Raw genomic sequence first — 27,681 nt, forward strand, 5'->3', positions numbered from 1 at the left:
GACATTATAACCCCCGACGCAAAAAGAGTTATGAGTTCGAAGCCTTTGTTTGTGTGTGTATACGTCTGTAGCATCATAACTCCCAAACTAATGGACCAGACCTCAAAGGGATTGTAATCGGGATGGTTCTTAGATTTGTTCAATGAACATCTGCTCAGCTGTCATAAGAAAAAAACCTGATCTGATCTTTTATCAATTAGTGTCGACGAGATCTCAATCATACGTTGTGCCGAGATTTTTTTAAAAGTTTTATAAACTTATTGTAAAGCCTACTACAACGTCTATATTAGGTTCCCTCTACGGACACTAGGGTCCGTACGAAGGATAGGATACTACATTTTATTATATAAATTTTTTATCGGGCATACAGCCGATAGCATCAGTTCACAATTGAAATGTCAAACAAGTGTCTCAATAGCGCGCAATTTTTGTTCAGCAAAATTAGATGCGGGTACTGCGTACTGCGCGACTTGTTCGCTGGTGAACGTTAGGTTTTCAAGGAGAGAGAAGTTAGCAGGCCTTACTAAATTCTCGCGTGTTTCTGTTGCAGATCTTTGTTTTGGATTTAAAGGCTCTTTTGCCGTAGCGCCACCTGTGAGAAACCTATGAAAGTTTTTTCTTCACTCAGGCAGATAGGTACCTTTACAGATACCAGCGGCTGACAAGAGATGTCGCTTTATTAATTGCAATATTTATTTTATGAATATCATGATGTTTTTACTACCATGACATCCATATATTTTACATTACGACTCCTAAGGTTTTCGCGATTGTTACACATATGAAATGAATATATTTTTCCGGATTTAAATCGCGTATATTTGTTTTTAAAAATAAACCAACGTTTCGGGTCCCTTATAGGTCCGATGGTCACGGTTGACTGAGGTGGTATAGTCAGTCATCAAACAGCTATGTCTAATATTGGTTTGTTTGAAATCTGGAAAAATAGTTTCATTTCCTATTTTACATTACTTTATTATATTTTATTATTCATATATTTATTTTAAACAGTAAGGTTTACACTTCTGCATTGTGCCATGCATATGACTCGTAAACAGTACAATCAAATTATTTGCAACGTCCCGAGAAAATGGTACGGCAGTTACACTTGATATGGTCTCCCGTAGCATCTGTTCTACTCAGACTAAATTACTGTCAAATCATCCGTACATTATATAAAAATTCCAGGGCAAAAGGGCGTAATATAATGTCTTACGCGATAGTGGTACAGTAATCGTTGTTACACTTGCTTTTGGTGCACGACGCGTTGTAAAGGTGGATGGAAGAAGAAATTACAATATTAGACATGTATATGATAAATATAAATAAAACAGTCGGCGGGAGAGTTGATGGCTCTAACGTCTAAAACGGGTAAGTGGTTGGCCATCAAAAAAACAAAAGCATAGAAAAAAATTGTATAGTATTCAAATATATACATGATTATAACACTCCGCCGCGTACTGTTGCAATATGACAGTTTTCATTATAAAGATATTGAAATGGCAAAAATGAATAAATATATGAAATAGAGATAGTATGTAATGGGTTGACTAGTTAGCAGAGACAATTGAATTAATGTTGAATTGCGAATTGAAATGTTGACATTCGTTAATTCAGTTTCTTTTTTTTATTAAATAATGCAGTGCAACTCTAGACCATAGCTCTTAACACACATGTCGCAAGGGCCAGAGCTCCGCGAAGTATTAACATACATTTTTGGGAACAAGATATTTTTTATGTGGACGGACACTATTGCAAGAACAGCACTGAACACACTTTTATTTTATATTTATATTTAGAATAGGGTAATCAGAGATCATAGATCTTTCCTGCGACAAATCCTGAAAAATTACTTTCACTTCCTCCTTCATACACGCTCCTCAATTCGGGATACTTTCGGGTCTACCACCGTTCTTCATCCGATATCCGTCAGAAACAATGACTGTCAAATATGTAATACGCGACCAAGTCAAAAAACAATGTCAAGTATGAAGTTTCATACACATTATGCAACTGTTCATTTGGTTGAGTGTTACTTAGTTTTTTTCCTGTATATTACACAATTACTTCCATTCCAAGGTTGTCTTTTTACTTAATTGTATTGTATTTGTTTCCATTTTTAACCGTCTTCAAAAAAAGGAGGAGGTTCTCAATTCGACTGTTTTTTTTGTATGTATTTGTGAACCGATTTTCATGATTCTTTTTTGTTGGAAAGAGAGTAGCTCCATAGTGGTCCAATTTCATTTTGAAGAAAATCATCCACTTCTAAGGGTGGCTGATCATGATGAACATTCATTTTGTATAAATAGCGCCTAAATGTTACTTAAGGAGCAATTATTTTAATGGTTGGTTTTGCTATTATCCAATTAAAGGCGTTTTTCTCTCTCAATATACTTTGCAAATAGATGTAATTGCACGTACTTTTGAAGTAGGTTTTTTTAGTATTCTGTACTGAGATTATGGTGTACAATAAAGAATTTTTGTATTGTATTGTACTTATTAGACAGTAATTGGTTCAGACGGAGAACGGGACTAGAACCATTGGTCTTTTTTTGAGGACATCCTCTGTCTGGTTGAGGCATGTGAAGTCAAGGTTAAAGTTTACTCCCACGTCCACTCACGTTCGTTCTTTAAATAACATAAAAGATAAGAAGACACTTACTTGAGATACTTCAAATACCCCGCCAGTTCTGGCACGTGTGTGATATCAGGCCTGGCTGGTGGACCACCTTCCAATTGAGCCTGTAGCTCGCTGAGAGCCGCGTCTATCTCGTCTTCAGGTGCTGAGGCTGATAAGTTATGAGCACCGTCGGCAGCGTCAATACTGCCTCCAGCTAAAGTTTGGAGCTCGATTTGTACCTGAAATTGTAAATACGTAAATAATTGACGATCTTTTTTTATAAACAATCCTTCCTATGTAATATTTTGACATAAAGTAATGCCGTGTGAAATATAGATGCCTTACTTTCTCTAACACGTGTCTTATAAAGAGTGAGATTCAGGAGATGGCAAAACTTACTACTTATTTTAAATTTCTTATCAAGGGTGTTAATTTGTATGCATTAGTTTAAGAATAGGTAAAAGCCAGTGTGTGAATATGAAGGTAATGTGATATGAAATTATCCTGCAAAATTTGTCTTTCAGTTACTTTGTGCTTTGAGATACGAGTTTGAGAAAGCAAGGCGACGATATGGGATCGGGTAACAATGATAGTGAACAAAAAATATTATGAATACAAACTTCATTATAATTTTTGTTGTGTTGTTTTTTCTATGCAAGTGTTCACATTTTAAAGAAATTAGGTACAGAAGGTACTGTTATAATATGTGATATTGTATATACATAACTATGATAAAAATAACGAAATCCTGAGTTTTTAAACAAAAAAGGGTTCATACAGACCTGTAAAGCAGCGAACAAAAGCATCTCCTCCTCAGTGCAGTGCACCTCCTGGTTAAGGATCTGCCAACGCGCTTGTTGGTACAGTTGATTGAGACGCGATGCGTCTTGCGACCGCGCCGTCAGATCGAAGAACGAATAGAACTTGAATCGCAGCTGCAGTATGTCGAATTCCCGCACATACTGCTCCATTATGGACAGGGATGAGTCGAGCCAACTAGAAGAAAGAAACAAGTATTCGTTTTTAATTCATTTAAGGGGCAATTTATAGCTACTATAAAAAGATTCCTGTTGATATTTAAAGTTTGCCATTTTTACGTGGCCTAAAACTACAGTGAAACAAAAACTTTAGAGGTCATTATACAGCTTTTGCGTACTTGGATGACAAAAATATGTGGTAGTGACCCGTTTAGGTCTTGCATGTATTCTCGATCCAAGATGTTTGAAATAATTATTAAATACAAAGATCGAACACAAACGAAAAAGTCCTTCTACTCGACAGGATTCGAACCTGCGACCGCGGATTCCAAAACAACAAATCAATAACACATTATAATTAAGTTTATTGAATGTTAGGATGTTTCACCACCACGATTATAGTTTGTTATAATTATTAATATAAAGATCGAACACTTCCTTCATTCCACGAAAAAATTCCATCGATCCGGTTGGATTTGAACCAACGTCTTCTAACAAACTGTGTCAGACGCTATGCCAACTAAGCCACGGAACGAACCAGCGGACCTTAAGAATTTTTCAGTGTTTGTTCCAGATCTTTGGTTTGTTTTTTTAACAACTCAGCTGCTGGTAGCTGAAAAGGTACCTGGCTCAGTGAAGACATAGATTTCTGACAGATGGCGCTACGACCAACAAGTGGTAACAAAAAAGTAAAACACAAAGTGTTTGCTCTTGGTTTACTTTTAAACTAATGGATACAAGAACTTGAATATACCAGGATATTATAAAATTGGAAGCTCTGAACTAACCCGACATTCATTCTGGCACGTTCCATTAGTGATTTTGGTGTGAGAAGAGATTCCCTTGACTGGCTGTCAGGTTGTATAGGAGAATCAGCCAGGGAAAGCTCACTGAGCGAGTCCAAGGCATCCATAGAGGCAGCTCTTGGTGGAGTGCCGCAGTAGCCGCCGTCACTGGATCCATCGCTTTGGGTACTGTAGATGTGGCCGCCGTAACGTCGAAGAGTTCCATTCTGAAGAATAACAAGTTAACAATAAACAAATCACCTTTTCTTTTTTCTTTCGAGTCATATGTGTTAACTATCATGGATAAGCGTGTGGTGCCTATACAAGATAGTTGCAGTGCCACTCAGAGCTTTAAATCGCAAAGATCAGAGGGGAACTACTACTGTGCACGTCACCCTGAGACGTAAGTTGTTAATCCCATGTGCCTGTAATTTAACCAGCACCCTTACTCTTCAAAACCGGAACGCATTAATGTTCACATTAATGCTTGACGGCAGAAATTGGTAAGGTGGCATTACTTCCTTGGGCGAACTCTTTCACAAGGAGCTCTACTGCTACAAAAAACTTTTCTTCTATCAGGGATTACCCACAGAGAAGTAAAGTCAAACGTACGTTACGATAAACAATTAAACAATAATAATAATAACGCTCACACTCAACATAGCCCCGCACTAGGGAAACCCTGTGTTGCGGGTGCCATGGACATACACATAGACAACCACAAATTACACCCAAACTCACAAGAGAAAGAAATATAGCCCATACAAATATTTCTCCCGGCCCGGGAATCGAACCTGGGACCTCTGCGTGGCAGTCCGGCAGGGTAACCGTTCGGCCACAGAGGCAGTTAACAATTAAATTTTTAATTTAATTTAATTAGGCAATTAAATTAACATTTGTTTATTTCTTCTTTTCCCGAGAAATCTACCAGGCACACATGATACTTGTATAATTATCAAAGCGTGTGGTGGTTCCGTATTTTATAGGACAAGGTTAACATATATTTTCAACACTAACCTGTTGTGAAGCCACAGGTGTAGCAGACAGTGATCTCGGAGGTGGTGGCGTCGCTGGGCAATGCCCATTTGATTTATCCAAACTATTGGAAGAACCCCTCGTTGCAGCAATGAAGGTGTTAGTGTCCGGCGCGTGTGTTGACTTAATCCTCTTCGCTTCTTTTAGATTCTGGTAGTTTTGTTTCAGGTGGGATTGTTCGAGTGGATAGCAGAGTGACAGTTCTTCTGGATGCCGTATACCTAGAAATGTATATGGTTTTTACATTTCCAAATAGCAGAACGTTCGTACTGTTTATATGGGATTTTTAAAAAAGTGGTAAGTGACAACACGCCTGTCCATAGCAGTTGTATTGCCACTAGTTTTAAATCGCAAAGATCTGAGGGGCACAAATCTCATGTGCCTGTAATTCCAGGAGAACTCTTTCCCTTCAAATCCGGAACGTAGTGCTGCTCACATTATTGCTGGGCGGCAGAAATAGGTAAGGGCCAATACCTCCCTGGACGAACTCTTTCACAAGGAACCCCTACATGCTCTGTATAAATAAAAGTGACTTAAATTGAAAGCTTTCAAGAGTCTCTAATGGATTCCTAAATAGTGCCAAAGTCGAAGATGGTTACCTTAATACAGAAATGTAAGAAGTCTTACCAAGATGTTTGCAAAGTTGTATTACAGCGCTGAATGTGTCGATAGAGAAATCGATCTTGCAGTCAATGTATCTCAAGTCCGGTAGCTGGATCCTCAAAGGTTTGTGCATAGGTGTGAAATGCAGAGCGGCATCTGCATGAACTCCATATTGGTCCAACGTGTGTTTGGGACGCGACAGCCATTTGTTCCGAGTTGGCCACCAAAGTGCGTGGTCCGACCAGTCTTTCTTGAAATCTGCAAAAGAAAATTGCTTTAATTAAGAGGTGAATATAATTTGAACAATTTAGAATCGTTTCGAGTATTTTTTCGTTTAAATTATAAAGGATAAGTATAAAAACGTTCAAATTATTATCATTTAAAGTAAACGTAGGACTTTACAAAACTTCTAAAAAGAAAGAACTTACTACTCGTTAAGGTTATGAAGAAGACAATGTTACTCAAGAGCACGATTGCAAATGATGTGGTGGCCCAAAAAACAAAAAGCATCATCCGGCTCCAGTCACGCGACAAGGAAAAAAATCAAGATCAGTATCCTCATGACGTCATTGGGAAGTAATTTGAAGAGCGCTTTAATTCATCGTTGCCTCCCTTCGTAAAGAGTGTAAAGGCAGGGGAGTTCTTGTTTTACTGGTTTTCCTGTTTTATAGGCAAGTCACTCGGTTCCGTAGAACCGTGAGTCAGAGATTTTAAAGGGTATCGTCAGACTAACAAACTGTAAAATGAGTTCAAACTAGTAAGTATAGAAGGTGGTGAGTCATTTGATTACGTTAGCAAAAAGGTTTATAGCACTTTAATTGATACGGTTGTTTGGACATTATTTCCTGTTGCGATCAAAAAAAATGATCTAGGATAAAATTATGAATCAACTTATTATTGAAAATATGGTATTCTTTAAACATCCGTTAAAGACGCCTGATAATTTATAATATTCTATGAGTGCATAATATATAAAATGTACATTTTCTTAGGTGAAATTGTTACAGCCAACTGTTCTTCTACTACGGTCGGCAGATTTAAGCCATACGTTAAAAAAGGCAATTTTTATTTAACATATCACAAACAAAGTGTGTTGTTCCGTGTTGTTTATAATGTCGAAAGATATGAAGAGAATGATAAAGTTCAAAAAGACGCCACTAGAATTAAAGTTGAAACAAATGAATTTGACATATGTGCTTTGGTCGGTGGATGTATTGATTTAAATGTATGATGTTTCTTTTTGTGACCTTTTTCTGTGAGGAGATAATCTCGCTATAGGAGGTTGAAGAGCGGGAACGTGAAGATCCAGCCAACGCGAAACGGAATAAGGCGAACGCAGTTCGCTGCTTGCTTAATTCTCTAGTTGGGCCAGCGGATGAGAAAAGGGGGCCCTCGCCCGCATTGCGCGGTCTCACTTGTCTGAGGGGGATGGGTCAAGCGCACCGACCCTTTCTCTATCCCTACCTTAGCGCGGGAACGCTAATGACAACCAGGGCGGCCCAGGTCGGTCCCACTTAAGGTAGTCCCACATAACTAAAGGGCTAAAGGGCTATGCATAAAGCATTTGGCTCATATAAAAAAAAAGGTTTGTAGGTAGTATTTATTTTACTTTACTTTCACAGCAATTCATTCTGGACACGAACTGCGTTTATTTATGCATTTTGACACTAACATCATAATCTATAACATTTATAAGATCGGTGCCGAAGTTTTGTAGTTTCACCATGTTTTGTTGGATCTATATCCAACAAAACACGGTGAAACTCGACCTATGTCGAGTAAACTTGTAAGACATTGACATAAAAAAGTAAATATTGTAGTTGCGTGTGGGCTATCACGGCCCGTACGGGACGATGCGTACACATTGAAAATACGACGCATAACGCGCGATATAAAACAAACACTTCGTTTCTCGGCGATAAACGACCACCGTGAACTTTCAACTTGTCAAAGTTGGATTTAGGTTCCCAGTGTATTAATTTCATATAAAACGTTTCATACTTCGTATAAAGTGGAATATATAATGCGACCTGTTTGATCATATTGCAACACAAACCGCAGTTTTCTCGGCGATAAACGACCACCGTGAACTTTTAACTTGTCAAAGTTGTATTTAGGTCCCCAGTGTATTAATTTCGTATAAAACGTCGCATACTTCGTATAAAGTGGAATATATTGTGCGACCTGTGTGAACACAGTACGTAGAAATAATTTATTTAGATTACAATTTTTATTACCAGCCAAAGTTGTTAAATTCTATAGACACATTTAAATCCCAAATTGTTATTGCACCACTTTGTAAAACCTTGTAGATTGCAGTCATATAAAATAATAATAATTAATGTTGATCATATCACACAACGTAGGTTAATGACTTTTAAATGATACAAATATACTTAAATTTTCTTACAAAGAAAATCAGCCCCCGTAGCATAGCTAGGTATGAAAGTCGCGACGCGCGCGATAAAATTGGAATAAGCGCGGGCTATTGGCTGTCTCAATCTGAGCGAATTTAGATAGCCAATAGCGCGCGCTTATTTTATCGCGCGTGTCGTGACTATCATGCGTAGCCATGCTATGGGGGCTGTAGTACTCGTAAATACTCGCACCTGCTAACTATATTTTCTCTACATTATACCAAAATAAAGCTCATAAAAGCATCTCTGCTTTCATAACCACGTCGGAATTTAATCGCACGAGCACACGAGCGGTTTCCATTCAAGCCGTAAAATGGAGATACCATGTTAATGACATTTTACTAGTATGCATTTTATTGTTTGGCATTGTCAAGTGGCTTTTAGTACCGAAAGGTCTATGGGTGAGGTGAAGAGAGTTAGCTACTTAGCATCTTTCAAATAGATGTGGTCGACCACGTCAATACATCATGTACACACTATTAATGTCGTACAGCATACCAACAAGTTGCTGATGTTTGATCTAAATTAAAGGAATAATAATATGCTGCTAACACAGGGCTTTACGATTCCACATTTATATGGCGAACACTATGGGAGTGAAATTCACTGCCTGTAAGACTTATTCCTTGAACGCTATAACTTGGCCTTTTTAAGGCAAGAGTGAATAGGTATTATTTGAGTGCCCCTGCTCCTCATCGACCTCATCGTCACCTTCCATATCATATTCCATAGGTGAGACGGATTAAGAAAAAATATATTAGTGAAATGGGGTTCCCGCCGTAACAGGGCGTGTATTGTCCAAAACGCTGGCAAGGTTCCAGCTTTGTATGGCCAAATACATTGGGCAACACAGCTGCTAACCGTTAGCTGGGTCTCCTAAACATATTTCTTTGCTATGAAACGAGGAAAAACCCAGTACAGCTGTGAAAATAAAACGCGGTAAAATCCAGATGTTTTGACATAAATAAACGATAGCCATATTCGGAACTGTGCAGCTCTTAGTTGCCGGCAATTTACTTCATTTTCGCACATCTGCGCTACCTTTTACATTACATAGGGTAAGTCACAAATAAGCTGGTAGTTTTTGATATTGCCAAAACGAACAACGACGACAACGCAAGGGCAAGTGTAGGGTCAATTTCCAATAGCCTATAAACTCCCAAAAATACCCACCGCAAAAGGACTAACACAAAACCGCAGGAGGAATAACAAATTTTGAATAGGCACTGCATTGATTTCGTAGCAATCACTTTGAAGGTATTGAATAATGAAAGACTAACAAATAATGGAAAGCATACGCACAGCGAAGGTGAAATGTGAGATCGGAAGCGTGACGTCATAGCGATCTCCGGTAACCGCGTATGACCTACGCGTGAGTCATGCGTCTGTACAATTTAAAAAATGGTTTACAAAAAATTTTACGAGCCGATACATAATTGGCATTTTGTTTGTTTTCAAACAAGTGCGTGGGATTTTATTTTGTAGAAAAACAAACGCGGCGATTAATTCGCAGTTCTGCTACAAAAACTGTTTGGTCATACCTTAAATTCTATCTATCTGTATGTAAATAGAATTTTCACTTTCCTATACGTCTTCAACCAGTGACTGGACTACTTGATATACCTACATATCAGCACGATGGAAAAGTCACCCTACAAAATTCTATCCGCATTATATCTACATTGTGGTTAAAAGAAAGAAAACAACAGATTGTTCATTGGAAGAGTCGTATTAAAATAATTTAGGTTATATAATTATGTAAATCGTCAAGAGCAATGAAAACTCCAATTATTTATTATAACAAAGCGTCGGTAAAATTTAAAAATCTCGTAACTCCGTTTTTGGACGAAATCCCTTTTTTACTATTCAAACGCAATAAGGGGTAATTAAAGTTTAAACATATAGTTGTAAAATACAATAGATTGTAATTATTTCCAGTAATTCTGTTAGTTGTGTTTACTAAAATGTTTATATTAATGGATGTACGGTTGTTTACGAATTTAGTCCACGATGGCATTTTTCATGTTAATTCATTGTAAAATTTTTGTGTAATCTGTAGACAAATAGTTTTTGAATACCTCATAAAAACTTTTAATATTATATTCTTAGACTTATTATTTTTTTTCCATCCTCTAAGTATATATTGTACAGGTACAGTTTGTATGAAACAACGTATGTAATTAAATTGTTATTGAAAGGATATTCAATGGTTTTTCGTGAAATTACTCCACCAGTTTGTTGTAATTATTAATACAAAGACGAACACTTTGAAAAAATCCCTCAGTCCGGCCGGATTCGAATCGACGTCTTCTAGCAAACCGTGCCAGACGCTATGCCAACTAAGCCACGTGCATGGAACGAACCAGCGTACCTCACGAATTTTTCCATGTACTTGTTGTCGGATCTTTGTATTTGGTTTTCAACAACTTTTTAGCCGTAGCATCGTAATATTGTAGAACATGAACAAGTCCATTGTTGGTCGTGTACATTTGTTAGTCGTTAGAATAGAATTAACACTTGAAATACCTGAATAAAATAGAAAAAATATATATTTATGTACATAATGTATATCTGTTACTAAGATTCTTCTCTTGACATCTTATACGACAAGTTACTAAGTCAAATAATGTCACAAAACAAACTGACACACATTAAAAGCATAAATACTAGGATTAAATTGAAAAACATGTAAACATACTTATAAAGATACATGTACATTGTACACACTTACCTATATAAGCATATGTATATATTATTCAGTATAAGGATACAAACAGATTGACAATTGGATAGGTCTTAGGAGGCTAGCATTGTCCCTGTAGTTGGTACCGTTCAAAGGTTGGACCCCACTGGATGCAACGCTGAAGCGTGCAGACACAAGATCAAATTTAAACGGGGCTAGCGTTATCCCTACTAGTCTCCTTGGTACTTGGTGTAACGGGCTGGTGTCCGCAACTCGACGTCAAGGCGCCTATTTTACTAGTCTATCACTGCTATCAAAAGGTCGGATCTCATTAAGCTTAGTAGAGGAACGTGCGAACTATCGAAATCGTGCCTCCTACGTAGGAGGCAAGTGACGCCTCAAGCAGTCCATCACAGCTATCTAAGGGCTGGCTTATGCTAAAACGCACCGACAAGTGTGATCCAACCTTAAAAGTTATCCTATAAATAATAAATCCAACACAACACATCATTAGATATTCTCTCAGCTAATCTAATACCTTATTAGATTGTTCAGCTAAGTCTGTTTGCAAAGGTGCGGAGATAACTTATGTCCCTCTATTCACGCTATGTCCTTTTATGTCTTTTGAGGTGTCTTCTAGTGTTGTCCCGCTATTGAATAGGTCGATAGTATCGATATTATCAACATTTAAGTAATATACGCGTTTCTTCTAAAGATAAACTATAGATATGTAATTCTCACTTGGATTTGTGGCGCAGGAAAACAATTGTTATAAGACCGGTCAAAGTGTACAATACTGTGTAGTCTCCTTATAAACTAGTACGGTAGATTAAAGAGACCCCCTACCCGATCTTCTCTAGAGATCCATTGTCCATCATTGATCCAGTGTTGATGACTGCTTGCTGTGGTCTGGATTTTTTCAACTGATGACATTGAAATCTAAACTCAACACTACAACCACGTAGGTAAATGATACCTACTGTTTATTTGAATTTGCATTGGTGTTTTCAAAATTTTATGCTGAAAAACAGGTATACCTACCTATGTTTCGCGACGTGTGTAGTCAAAGCTCGTTTGAAATCCCACTTATTAGACGTTCACAGGAAAGCCAATTTAAGGTGAACTAAGCTAAATGGGCATACTCTGAGGCCGCTTGTACCTTGTCGTTTCTGGTTCTTGAGTGCGATAAAAAGTACCTGTATTCTATGCTAAGCTAAGTCATCTCTGAAATCGATTATTGATAAAGCTGCGCGAATTCATACCCAACACTAGCGCCTTGTACGGCAAGTATGGGAAGTTGCAATCACGTTTCAATTTTACCACACCGAGCACGTACCGCGTTTTCTTCATTGCAGCTGCAGTGGTATATACAAATTCCTTTCATGGAAATGCAGTGTATAATTCAATCATGGGATCCGTGCTGGCCCTTTCCTCTTAGCTAGACAGAATGACCCCGAAACGTCTGCGAGATTTTTCCTCTTCGTGACATGTAAGATCAACGTCATTTGGATACCTTTTTTGAAAACCGAAAGACAGCTTAACAAAAATTCGTGAAAGAGTTCGACTAAATTTGAAAGCAAATAAATGATTAACATTTTATATTTATATTAATATTTTAGTATGACTTCCTTACTTCAAATATACTTTACAATGTGAACTCGAAACACTGCCATACTCTACAAGGTGAACTCGGAATATTAAAAGATGTAAAGGATAAACCAATTAATACCAACGCTTGGCATCGCGATAAAAAAAATTGTGTTCCTGTTTTTCATCAACCAATATACATCTCTACTATTGGGCACATGCTTCTTCTAAAGAGGTTTAGACTGTCCGTAAGTAAGACATCGTCGGGGATAGTGCAAATCCAATTTACTACAGGAAAGAGATTTAACGTTATTACTTTGGTAACTCAATGGCTACGATTTTCATTTTTGCACAGTAAACAATAATTTATGTTGCAACTGATAACAATAGATTCCCGTAAATCGAACTAATTTGGTGGCTACGACATTTTACCGAAATGGAAACTCGTAATCGAATGCTAGTTACGTATAATTGCACTATCTCCGACGATATCATGTTTGCCAAGGGTTGTGATCCGTGCCAGTAGCGAAAGGTATTGCTGTTAGACATTCACAATGCAATTTTTAGCAGCAGAAGAACTTGTGAATGAGTTCGTCCAGAGAAGCCAACCATGCCTTTTTCTGTTGTCAAGCAATAATGTGAGCATTACTGCGTTCATGGGACTTGTCATTGTCTCAGGGTGACAATGACGGGCGGTCATTGTCTCAGGGTGACAATGACGGGCGTAGTGGCAGTGCCTCTCAATTTTTTGCAATTTAAAGCTCTATGTGGCACTACAACTATTACGGGTAGGCGTGTCGCCCATCACCAGGACTTTTTGTCCCGTCACTATACGTCAACAGAAAGTTAACTCGAAAGCAAGGATAAAATACTGAAATATTTCAGAATCATTAATTTATTTCAAGATTTTGGTATCCGAACTAGCACACCCAATTATAGATCACAAATGAATGTAGGAAAATATCGCTCCACACCGTATTTCCAATCTTTCTACCTATTTTTTTTTTCGTAAAATGGCACTCAAATCATCTGTTCTTTTAAACTTGTATTTCTATGTGTAATTCCAATGACATTACTTCAATAAATATGCATCGATCTATTTTTTTTACTTGGATATAGCCTCGAAAGAGTACATGAGTAGAACATGGATTTCAATGACACAATATGAGAATTTGAAGTGCGTTTATCGGACTTTTAGTTTAGTAAATTCTTTCCCGTAACGTGTGGTAGCGAACTGTAATAAAACTATCTTGCAGTGAAGTGTTCTTATTACACGATTCCCACAAGTTTGCATGAATTTTTATTACTTTATTTATATAATGCATACATTTGTTTAGAACATTTTTAGTTAAAAATGTTGTATACATTTGTTTACAACATTTTGAATTAAAAATGTTGTATACATTTGTTTACAACATTTTGAATTAAAAATGTGACAAACAGTACAATCGCATAGCAACGTAATAAAGACAATTTTTTTCAGAAGTACCTTTTGCGTTTTAGATTAATTTACAAGGATCCGTTAAATAGTGGCGACCGTGAAGAGATACAATCTTTGTTGACGATTGTTCGTAACAAACGAAGTATGGATCCATTGAAGCGAAAATGAAATCAACTCCAGCGAGAATTTACAATACTTGCAAAAAAAAAATTAGACGACGCACTCGCAACACCTACAAATTCAGATTTCGAAACACTTTTCACGACACTCAGAGATTCGATAATCACCACCGCTGAGTTCCGTTACCGTTTATTATAAAACGTTTCAATTACGTGTATGTAGCACATCCATTCGATTGATATAGAATTATGAGAGAGAGTAATTGGCATTGCAATGCACAGGTGCAAGCGAAGAAAATTACGTTATTACCAGTGATCGGAATTGAGGGTGCGAAACTATAACGTGGACATTCCCTTCTACAAGTCCCGGGACGTCTAGGAATTGACTATATTTGTGTATGAGTAATATTTATTGAAATTGTGCTCAACATTGGCAACAAATTATTATTTCCTAGTCAGTATTTTCTACAAATTATTATCTTAAAAAACAATATTGTAGTTGTGTTTCTGTAGGTATTTACGTATTTATATAGTTCAGCCATTTAAAAAGTAAACATTTGACAACATATATTTTGGAATGTTTAGAGATTGCTATATAAGTTATATGGCAGTTAGTGACTTCTTGCAATAAGCCGACGAATTAGTAAAAAAAGAAATTTTTTACGTGTTGATGACGAAATGGGTATGTCCGTACTAAGAAAACGTTCGTATTTTCGGTAAACTAACTCCCTCAGTTCCGATCACTTGTTATTACTTTAAGATAAGAAACTTACTGCAAGTGTGACGTCCTATAATTGGCAGTACTATTACCCTATTTGTTTTCGTTGAATATATTAATGGTCCGCGCCTCTAGTTAATGCGTGACAGTGATTTTGTTTTAAGAATTAATTTTCAGTGATTTTCGGTTTTCTTTTTTTATTGAACCATTAAGCTGGACTTACATTTGTCTGTCTGTCGTGTCGTGTCGCGTCAGACTGATATCGATTTCATACATTTGATATGGTTAGATTTTTTATATTAGTGTGTCGAGATCGACGTGACGGCTTGTATTGTGTATAAAACCGATACCGTTCTGACGCGTCAGGACACGGCATGCCAGACAAATATAAATGCGGCTTTATTATTGCATAGACTGTTGCACAAACGACTTGCTGTTGAAACTTTCACCACTGGAATTCTAGAATTACTTTTTGCTGCTACTATCTAAAACAGTGTTTTATTATTACCGCCAGATAAAACAAAAATTGTAAAAACATTCGATAACCTCAAGATGCAAAATATATCGCACGTACTTATGTAGTCCAAAAACATGATTAAAATGTAGACTGACTGATTAGTGATTATTTATATAATTAATTGTAGATAAGAAAATAAAAAACAATCCTACTTTAATGCAAAAAATACCCAGTCCAGATTACCTTTTACTACCGACTACTATTAGTTTGCTGCCTTAGCGACCCGAAGTGGATCTTGGCCTCTGGCGCTAAGAGCGGATACTTTTAGCAGCGATGCAAACGCGATGCAGTCGCTAATCGTCTACCTTTACACACGCGCTTTGCAAGCGTACGACTGCATCGATATAAACCCGTGATTGCATCGCTACACTTTGGATTTGTAGACGATTCATCGATGCAATCGCGCGTTTGCACTTCTCTTTTCTGTACCGCTTGTTGCCAATCGACTATTTGAAGCTCACACAACTCTTTGTGGCCGTGGTCGATGCAGCGAAATCTAGGACGTCCAACCGGTCTTCTGCCAGTCAGTTGTCCCATATAATATACTCTCTTGACTACAAGATCCTCACCCATACTCTCGACGTTGCCAAACAAGTCAAGTCGGGCTGATTTGGTCTGAGATTGCGTTTTGAACTTAACTAACGTAACTTGTAAATTAAACTTATAGTAGACTTATATCAGCGATTTAAAACAATAGTAATTGCCTACCTAAATTCAGTCGAGGTAGGCAAGCTTTAAATGCATATTAATTGCCCAGAAGCCTGCAAGTCCTTATAAGAGCATAATAGCCAATGGCGAGGTGCCGACCAGCCTTTATAGTCTGTCATACTTTATTATATACTAATATACTTCTCTATCTATACAGTTATATTAGTTGATTATTGAGCGTCTTTTGTGTTCAATAACAAGACGTTTGTTCTGGTAACTTTATGAAGATTCTGTACTGATAGATGTCTTCTTTAGGAAAGGGCAATGAAGATTTTTCCACACGACAATCCACTGCCCGGCACTAGTCTTCTTTAAGGATCTAGCCCGTGTTCGATCATGCAGGCTGAGGACTACATACATAATAATAATAGTTTGGTGAATTTAAAAATTTCGTTTCGTTTAAAGTTAAAAGAAGTGACTAAACTAAACTACATATGTATGAATAGTAAACTAAACTACCATATTACTATCCAAAAAAATTCAGTATTGACAATCGAACCCAAGGCCTCTTCTAAGCTTGCTTCCTCAATAAACATTTGAAGATAGATAGTTCCCAAAAAATATAAAGTATCCATCCTTCTTTTGTTTTCATCATTGTAACGTATTGAATGAATGTTTTTTTTTTTAAATTCACTTAACACTTTGTGCATTGACGTTGACATCGTAATTTAATGTAACATTTCATATCAACTATTCAATCAATCAATCTTTTTATCTTTAATTAAATAATTAATGATGAATGATGTTACGTAGACAAGTAATCATTCAAATACCAATTTGCATAACATACAACAATTCATAATGATATATGTGTATACATATATAAGGTACCACCTAATACTTAATAATATAAAATCTCTGGTAAAAGAAAAAGCTCAAACGTAATACGTAACGTAAAATAGAGCAAAGGGACACCTGTAGAGCAAGCACGACAGGATGCGACTTGCGCGAGAGCGACATAAAGCGCGAGATACTAATATTTTCGCATTTTTAGTAGCAGTAGAGCTCCTTGTGAAAGAGTTCGTCCTGGGAAGTACTGCCACCTTACCTACTTCTGCCGCCAAGCAGTAATGCTAGCATTACTGTGTTCCGGTTTTGTAGAGTGAGGGGTGCTCATGAAATTACAGGCACATGGGACTTGTCAACTTATGTCTCAGAGTGACAGGCGCAGTGGCAGTGCGCCTTAGATTTTTGCGACTAAGTTCTGAGTGGCACTGCACTGTTATGGATAGGCGTGTAGCTTACCATAAGGCGCACGGCTTGTTCGTCCCGTCACTTGATATTATAAAAAAAATGTCGCTCAATGTCGCGCTAGCCCTACAGGTAGAATAAAGTAGGATCGAGGATAACCTACATAAATATATGCACCAGCTAAAAGTGAAGGTGTCCGTGGCATTGTAGTATATGAAGGTCCTGAAAAAGGCATACTTACAGAAGCGACACAAATATGGCGCGTCAGCGACAAAACGATTCAATCCAAACAGCAAACGCAAAATTCTGATTGATTTTCTCCGTTTAGAAAGTTCGTTACACCGACCGCGAATGGTAGAGAAACTGTACCTTTTTTAAACTCCTCTCTCTCACTAGTTACTTCCATATCTCTATGCAAGGATTTAGTGTTGCCATTTTGTACCTACTTTGGCTAAAGTAGGGTAGTTAGAGTTATGATACCGGTAATATTGTTACAGCAAATAGAGCAACGCTTTTATGGAAAAAGAAAAGATAAATACTAATCTATAACAAATGAATCAAACAAGATAAACGAGTAGCATTAAATACCATTTAATGCTACTTGTAAGAGATCGGTGAATCTATGGTATTGTTCTTAGAATGGTGTTACTTAAAGAATAGTTTCGGTTACTAAAAAAACTCCACAGCTGTCCGATGTGAACACTGCAGAATAAGTAAATGTACTGCATATACAAAGTCTTAGGCCAAAGTCTCTTCTTTATCAACGATGCTTCATGCATTAATAACCTACTTGGAATTTCACAAGGAAATATTATAACACGAAAGCAACTGTTTAAACAATATACGAGAATAAAGAAAACATTCATTATTAATAAGAGGCTCAATATTATTATGAAGACATTCTTTTATAAGTTATAGATTAAAGTTATTTCAATAACTTAAGCGTGTATCGTTGGAAAAAGGACATATTTTAGGACTGTAAGAAGATGAATAAAGCACAAACATCAAACAACTACAGACGGAATTAAAGTTTTTAAGGCAAGAAGGAAGTGCAATATGTACCTACCTACATAAGTACTACGCATAAATACTATAAACGATTCCCAATCCTTTCTTCAGAATGTATCTTTGAATTTCTTAGTTCTTTTTAGTGGTCTCAGATTCTGAAGTAGCGAAAGCTCGAAAGAATTAGTAAGTCAATTTGTAACTAACATTAATTCCACGTTAAAAGATAAATGACTACATACTGCGGCCAGGTAACGTCTAAAAAGATAAATTCGACGAAGTCAGCTTTAAGATAAATTATCCCATCAACTTTTATGCTGCGGAATTAGTGACGGATTATGTATGGTTATAAAAAACAATAGACGACGATAGTACACTTCATATGGGGTCCATTATGGCAGGTGTTAACACTATATCTGCCATAGAAAACATAAATGAGGGTAAAGTTCGATAAGTTATAGTTACGACTTAACTTGCGTCTAACCGAGTAACAGTTTTTAATATTACTATTGGAGTAGCGGGATCAGATGTTAATGAGGTCGAGCGGCACTTTAGAGGTCCAATTAAGATACGTAGTTGTTCCCTGTGACTGGTAAACAAGCTTTAACTTTGTTGATGATATTTAGACCATTTTAGTGCTTTAGTTCGATAACGCGTTCTAAATACCGAGAGTGGACAGGATTGATATGAAATGACAAAGTATTATGCATGATTTAAATTGAAGTTTCATTTTGAAATAGTAGTTTTAACACTACTTACTATTAGACGACTTAGATTACGTCAACTTACATGCGAGATAAATATGTATTGAGATAAAATACCTAAACGCAAACAAGATTTAAGATTATCCTATTACCTACGTTTAAAATTAAATAAACCATGACATTCCATAGCATCATAAAACACAGATATGAATAACACGATTCAATGTGAAATCTATACTATCAAAGGATTGTGTGTTTAGCTTAATAGGCACGTATGCGTACAAAACGATCTACGGTTCGACATAGTCCAGTTGTTGGAGCGTTCATTTCTGCTGAATTACAAATTGCTATTGCGAATATAGGTCACCAGTATATTACTGCAGGCGACGCTCACCAAATGGTCAAACTGCCTCCTGACTGTTAAAGTTGGTAGGGTCGTTTTAAAAAATTCAAAACTATCACAAATGTAAAAGACCAATGTGTAACAAATTAGGACTTAACTATAACTGGTTTTGTTAATTATATTAGGGAATTCTTCGACGGATGATAATTGGAGAATAGTACCATTAAAAGAAAGTCTATATTTAATACAGTCGTTGAGAATGTTAAAATTAAGATTTTTTTTCGGTTACATAACACATTCAATTTTGTATTATTTTGAAGGGTATAGACAAATATAAAAATGGAAATATAATTTTGAAAACAAAAGCAAAAAATAATGATACGGCGAATAATGTTACGATACAGGTTGCCAAAAACACAACAAGGGATGTAACTGCCACAAACACTTAGAGGTAAACACAATATGCGAATTATAAAAAAAAAAAAAGATATTTTGAGATATTCTCAATTAGGTCGAACTATAAAGTGACTAGTTACACAATAAATCGTATTGTACAATATGCCTAGAAGTGTAGATACACTTAAAATTAAACTTTGGTCTGTACCTCATTCTTAACATTCTTTGGGAATATTGTTTAAATATATAAAAATACACATGCTACTTGCGAGTTTATAACACTATGAGTTAATGCTTTCATTCAACATCAGTTCCCAAATCCATCAACGAGCTATCCTTGCCCAAGCTAACAAATATTGACCCCACGGTAGCCACAATTGGTTAACTGCATTTTTACGTCCTCACGTCACGCAACAACTGGCTTGACCCATTGAATGTAACATGTATTATCCAATTTAACAGGAAGTTTACGTCTAAGGTAGGAGCAAACATTTTCATGCACTTTGCCATTCAATGCATTTATGAAAATAACCGTAAACATTTTATTGTCTGTGCTATTTGTGTTAATAGCTGTCAGTCTATTACGAAATACTTAAGATATTTTAGATATGCTAGGCAATTTCCTTCTTATTAATCATTTCCTGATTGTGTGTAGTATAAATGTTTTTATAAAGAACCTACTTAATACTAACATTCCGTTATAGACAATAATTTAGAAAGTAAAAGATGCATAGGAGAAACGCACGTACTTTATGAGAAACTGGAAACAATTAGCAACCAGAGACACTACTTAAGATTCTCTTGGGAGCTATAACTAGCGTGAACTATTGCCTTTTCAATCGTATTTTACTGCAACTTAGTGGGCTCACTTAAACAAAACAGTATGCGAGCAAACATAAAACAGGCAAGTAATTAAACCGACCGTTATATGTGATAGTAAATAAATCACGCACAAGCGACTCGTAAAGCAAACAGAGGTAAATACAAGCGTACACGCTCCGTGGATCATCATTTGTTTATATTTTGAAGATTTACTTTGCGGCAGCTATTCACAGCCCCGACAGCGTTTGTTCAGCATTTGTTCGCCAAGTCAATGTTTAGTGTACTCGTATGAAAGAAACTTCTGAATTGTGAACTGTAAAATTGAGAGTTATTGATTTCTAACTGTCACAGAGTTCACAGTTTTAGCAAATATTAGTTTATACATTCAAGCACTGAAAAGTTATTTAAATATCTGACACTCAATACTACACAGTTGCCCTAACACTAGGTACCTATCAATATATAGAAGCGGTCCCAAGGCGCTCCCTAGCGGCACACCTTTTGATCTTGACGCTTGGGTGTACTTGCTACTGAGATCCGCTTTTAGATAACGATCACTACCTAGATGAATATCATCTCACGACTAAACGATATACAAAACTTATAAGGCACGTTTTATATCAAACCATAAAGTAGTTTATAAAAGTCGGTGATTGACAGTGTCCAATGCTTTTCAGGGATCTAATATTTTTCTGTAGTTTGTTTACCGCAGACCACCATTGTTGCTTAACGGAAGAAACATGTGATCGTTTGTCTGATGTATATTAATGAAAACTCTGTACGACCTCAACAAAGAACACGCGTTGGTTTGTAGCCTCGGCGAAACAGGTGCAGTAATTTATTATAACATTGACAATTATTGAATAAATAAATCATTTTAACCGGATTCCAGCTTTAACCAACGGCTATCAAATGTTTCCGTGAAATAGTAGAGCAATATATTTATTACTGACAATACAAACTCGTATATAATGGGAAGAAACCATTTTAACAGTATCTGGGGAAAAGTAGCTGAATAAAATTTCACAGATGATGTATGTAAAAGCTTTGAAGAGAAATACGGTTTGCAGCGACCTATGGATATTTTTACCTTTGAGTCACTTGTGACGGTTAGTTATAGCCAAATGCGTCAGACTCCGTCTTCTTATTCCCGGTATGCTGATCATTGCCATATTAGGTCAGACTTTACTTGTTAAACAAATTAGTCAATGAATCAAGTCAAAGCCGTTAGTATACTATAGCCGCTTTGTTAATAGGAATCTGCACAGTTGTCCTTATACGATGAGTAGAGTATAGGTGACATAATCGGATGCGTAGGCGCACGCCCCGGTCGACGCCCACCGCTTCCGTCGCGGAGGCGGCCTAACACCTGATAGTGTGGCAATCGTGACAAAGATTAGCCAGGTAACTAGTATAATAATATCCTCATTCTGTAATAGCATGTCAGACAGACTATGAAATTAAGGAAAAATATAGTAATATTACATCGTGTAATGATTGTTATGTTTCAAAGATACTGTTATTTTTTTCAAGTAATGTGTGATCTTTTATATTCAATAATATGCCAGTGTTTGTACGATCTAGCACCGACATCTGCCGTTACTAATGTTTTGTTTATATTACAATCTGCTTCGTTTATTGTACAGCGTCCGAGTACGAGTTGTTTAATGGTATCAATAGCGGAATTGTGTTGCCATTCTCTTCAATTGAATGCGTAGAGTTTGAAGTGATTGATTGATGAAACGAACATGTGGGTGTTTCCAACGACTGTAGTGAACGCTAATGCGTTCTATTTTAGATGGTTTCAATGAAATGTCTCGCAATACATTGTGGGCCAACGGAAATCGTACGTTTTTTTTTCGGTATTACTACGATCAATGTCCTGATTTTTTTAAGCCGTGCAGGTTTCAACGCTATTGTCACTTCAATGTGACGATTATTCTGAAAGCCTGCAATCTTGCACCACTCATCATCTAGTTAATCACAGCACGCTTCGCGTACCAAGTGCCGACATCGCGTGAGTTGAAATTACTCATTGTTGCTTTTAGATAAGTCGACCCTTAGTCAGTTTCCACTACGTCCAAATAATATCATTCATGATTGTTAATCGCGTGAAGTATTTATTTATTTCCAGGCTAATATTGTTTATCACCATTCTTCCAACACAAAAGTCTTAAGTAAAAAAATTATGAAAATATTTAGTGTTTGGAGTAACATTGTCATTAGGTAACACTATTTAAATTCTCCAGGTGACAGATTAGGCTTCGAATGTGAACGTACTATTCCAGAACAAAGCTCAGAAATTTAGAACACACTATGTCGATATCTCCAGATAAAAATAGTATCGAACAAACCAGACTGGAGTCGATGTTTAAAATAAATCAAGCTAATACGATTAGGCGCGGTCAACTGTTGCACGTAAAATTATAGTAATGATTCGTGGGCTAAACATGTGGGTGGCTGATAGGTAGAAATAAACAGTATCGATGAACGGAACACTATCGGGCCGCGACTACAAAAGCATTCTGGTTCCATGGCCCACACTAGAGATAATCACGACACAATTTTACTAAACGACAAATCGAAAAGTGACAGCAATAAAATGCAACAAATTTACGTCAAGCAATCAAGAGACGACATAAATAAATTTTAAATTGTCAGGAATAATTTTGTCTGCAATCACATGAAAAAAGATCGTATCACAAGGTGGTTGACTTCACATTTGTAAACACATACGATGATACAATCGCACTACTTACTTGAGAAGGGGATAATAAATTTCAAGTTTTACGGTGTTGGTTACAAGATCGAATGTCCGCCGTCACTGTTACGACTAAGTAGTCAACGAAAGTGGCGGGATTACCAGTCTGTAGAGCGGCTATGTTTTGCAGAAACTACCTACGTGAGATTTGAATTATTTCGATTAGTTTGGTCTATGGCAATATCCTAATTTGATTATAGTAATGTGTTGTGATCCAGTTTGTCCCACGATCGGACAAATTTTATAAATCCGTCAAACAAATCGTGGAATAAAACGGATTAGTTTAGAAAATTGTTTTAGATGCAAAATAAAAAAAAGCATTAAACGTAATCAAGAATTGTGAAGCGGCAATGTGAACAATGAGATACGTGTAGGTGTGTCGCAAGCGTAACCCGCCGTCAAAGCAAATTATTTCTCAGTCTTAGTTCGAAATGGCTGACAGGAAGAGAAACTCATCTGAAATAACAGGAAGAGTGTCATTATTAAAGCTTTGCGTGCGTTAAACGAAGGGTGCATCAATATTGTAACCCTCAAGAATATTACGCAACCGAGCATAATATGGAACTAGCATGTCACGTTGGCATTAAACTAGCCTTGGACATGACACGTCATTCAAAACATCATTTGTCATATATAAAAACTATTAAGGTTAATATTCTTAACAGTGATTTAAAGAGAATTTTAAAAGATGGAAAAACATTAGGTGTAGTGGTCATCTCTCAAAATATTATTAATGACAAAATCTGACTTAGCGATGCGTGCCCTATGGTATACTTGACTACTTTGATAGAACTGTGACATTGAAATCTACAACATATAAACTCATTTTGCATATCTAAAGTTTCTACGTTATCAAGGGCTTCAGCTGCAACGTTGTATTGCAAAACGCAACCCGGTGGTATCTGTGAATGTAATCATAACACGGAACTACCCACGCGATTCGTAAGGCACTTGTGTAAGAATGTCCATTCATTAACAACCTGTATTCATTGACAATAGCAGCTGTTTACATTTGTAGGTGTTTTGAGCCTTCATGCGATAAGAAAGACAAAAAGTGCAATACACGTCATGAATTAGATAATATAATTTAGAGTTGAATCTTTATTATCTATTTATAGTCATTTAATAACGCTGAGAACGAATTTTATAGATTTATTAATATTGATAATTGGCTTTTAATGCATCACACATGATGAGGCCATCTATCAAACCATTATCATCACATGTTTTCAACACCTTCAAAATAACCGGTCACTTATCGACGGCATGCATCATGTTAATCGAAAGTTCGGGTTTAAATTTGTTAAAGCGTAGGATGACCATGCGGAAATGATAATTTAGTGATGTATTTAAAGTATTGTCTGAGTATATTAAAGATAGAATGAAACTGCAAAACTAGGGAGAAATCAAGCTGAAACTAAAGATAGAAAGAAGAAACTAGAGAAGAGAAAAACTAAAGAGAATTTAAGATTATATTTTAAGAAACAGAACCGAGCACAAAACACACATTGACATCGAGCAAGAGAAAATTTAAAAAAGTATTTATATCTGCTTGATCCAGTAGCCGGTACCCACCTAACAATTAAATTGATTCTAACAATTCTGAGATTTGAGCTGAACAAGACGAAAATACAGGTGGAAATAATAATTCTTATTGTTAAAAAATCAATTAAAAATATCAAAATACAGTACGACTCTCTTGGTTTCGCGTCCAGCCTCCATGAATGACCAGCGGACTGACTGACCGTCGAGGTTGACTAGACTGACTAAAACTTAAAATGAAAACGACTTTCTTTTGGACAAAACACAACGACTGCCGTCCGCTAACTAAAACGCGGCTAAGTGACAAAATAATTTTTTGAGATACGATAAAAAACCATAACTCAGTTTTAGAAAGTTGAAATTATTTAATGATATTTCAGCTATGCATCGTCAGGGTAAGTTCCGATAAGACGAACTAATTTTGAACTGTTTTTAAAATAGAATTTTGCGAAGAAAGAAGAAGAGAAAGAGAAGACGACTTCGACAACAGACCGTACATCTAGTTTATCAGTTTAGAATTAACTATATATATGAATACCACTTCATATCAACCCATGTTAGTTATCTTCTTTGTTTTTAACAAGTAAATGCTTTATTTTTTCAAACAAATGGAAACAATGAAACCATTCTGCACCAGCAAACTATAGTTTTATTGTTAAGTTATCGGAAACGTTAAGATTAAGTTTCAAATAAACGTCATCTAAATGATGACGTTTATTTGATGAGTATACATTTTATCAGGTCTAACGCAACAGGGCATTAACAGTTAAATGTAATTTTATCAATATCAGTTTGTATATCTACTCACATGACTTTCTCATGAATTTCTCACCTTTACCTGTAACAGAAAAAAACGAAAAAATAAATACAAATAAGGTTTAAGAGAAACGATATTTAACTTTCATGACATTAAGTAATGTAATGGAAAACGCAAAATCAACTAGTAGGTATCAATATGGTATTGGGTATAGGTATGCTTAAGAAATCATAGCGGTAAATGTGAACATAAACAAATTAACATTATTTCCAAAGAGGCGTAAGATGGTATCAGTTATAAGTACCATCTGGATGAGATGGATTAGCATAAAGCTTTCCCTATCGCCCACAGGGGACTAGTGGGCGACAGTGAAAGTGCTCCGACAGCTAATAGAATATGTGAAATCATTGACTTGCAATTGAGAAGGCATTGTGATGCAGCTGCAACTATTGCCTAACAAGCCATAAACTTAGTAAGTTGAATAACCTACTAGATTAAATATAGTAGCATTCTTGACGAGATAAGATTATAGACCATTTATGGTAGAATAAAGATAATATTATGAGTTTGAATTCCCGAGGTATTCAGCTACTAGCAAAAACGGAGGAGTGGAACTTTAGTGCCGTAAAACCAACAGTGTCAATAAATAAGCACTTAAGGTGAACAGATTTAAATCAAAATCTACTAAGATAAAATTATCAATGACAATGTTTGTTGTTAGCCAGCGATTGCGATCTTGTGATTTTGTGAGACGTAAAATATTCAAGGTCTAAACGAGTCACAAAAACCAGTTTTAATCATTGGCTGTTACATCCCACACCGTATACTTCAACTGGAATTCTATGTATTCATTATTGCTTCGCCCCCTACAGTGAGCCCAGTACCCGGATTTCAACCAATAAATTCTGCTATTAACGCGTTCGCGAAGGTTCGCTATGGGTACGTGGCACAATTAGACGAAGCAACCGCAATTAACAGTTCCGAAACAATTACAGAGGCGCGATATTCGAACCGACCATTAGTAAGCTCCAACTAACTAATCAAATATTCAAACCTATTGGAACATCCGAATTGACTCACATGAAACGCATTTCAAATATCACGAACTTTCAATTCCAATGCGCTTGCTAAGAATGAAGTCTATTCAAAAGTTCGACGAACTCACTATAATACCATGGTATAATTTGTTTGCTCATTATAACCTGCCATTGAGCTAATGTAACGAGAAATCTCGGCTAAACAAACGTTTGACAGTTGATAAAACGCTTACTAAAGTGTTACTAGAAAGTGGTACAGCAAAATAACTCCAAAGTCCCGATAAAGCAGCTATCTTATCTTTTCTCACATTACATATCCTTTCGCTAGTGATTTTCTCACGATGCCACCTCTCAAGGAATATTTGTTGGCCACAGGTCAAAGTCATTTCAATTATGCGTTATATTCTTGAAGAGCGTTTTTCTCGTGAACATCTATTTTAAAGTTGGCGGGACGGGAGTTAAGCGACTATCATCCACTTAGCACGTTCGCAAATCGCCATCTTGTACAATCAAGTCGTTAACCTTTGTCTGGACACTCGTTGTGTCATCGTACATCTTTGGACCTACATAAAACAGCCGATGGGCATGATAAAACTAGGGCAAGCGACTTCAAAATGTGCGAGTTGTTTCTTGTAGTACGAGCCATTGATCTTTAGGGTTAAATGTTATTGCATAAAATAATCTCCCGATCTCAGACTTGACAATTGTATGAGACATTATGTGGTAGTATACATTAATCTAAAAAAGGTATCTGACGTCATATATCGCGTATTTATTTAATACGGCCACCATCTGTGTCAACAGCTGCTATTGTGATTCCCTGTGCTTACGCAAATTAATTAAGCGTGCGATGCAGGCGCAAGAGAAATGTTTGCTTACTGACGTTTTAGTAATTCATCAACATTAAAGGACC

General features: G+C 36.5%; 1 protein-coding gene across 1 annotated transcript in view; it reads right to left on the minus strand.

Annotated features, from left to right (window-relative positions):
• The window catches only part of LOC113226437 (unc-112-related protein-like), a 66,808-nt gene that overhangs the window by 6,884 nt on the left and 32,243 nt on the right, over positions 1 to 27,681 (minus strand). Inside the window, exons 2-6 of the mRNA XM_026459052.1 lie at positions 6,045 to 6,280; positions 5,400 to 5,638; positions 4,386 to 4,609; positions 3,403 to 3,616; positions 2,663 to 2,859 (exon numbers count right to left, since the gene is read on the minus strand). Of these exons, the coding sequence (XP_026314837.1) occupies positions 2,663 to 2,859; positions 3,403 to 3,616; positions 4,386 to 4,609; positions 5,400 to 5,638; positions 6,045 to 6,280 (1,110 nt within the window). The remainder of the gene's footprint in view (positions 1 to 2,662; positions 2,860 to 3,402; positions 3,617 to 4,385; positions 4,610 to 5,399; positions 5,639 to 6,044; positions 6,281 to 27,681) is intronic.

Source organism: Hyposmocoma kahamanoa, unplaced genomic scaffold (assembly GCF_003589595.1).
Source record: "Hyposmocoma kahamanoa isolate Upper Pololo Valley unplaced genomic scaffold, ASM358959v1 192, whole genome shotgun sequence".
Classification (NCBI taxonomy): Eukaryota; Metazoa; Arthropoda; class Insecta; order Lepidoptera; family Cosmopterigidae; genus Hyposmocoma; species Hyposmocoma kahamanoa.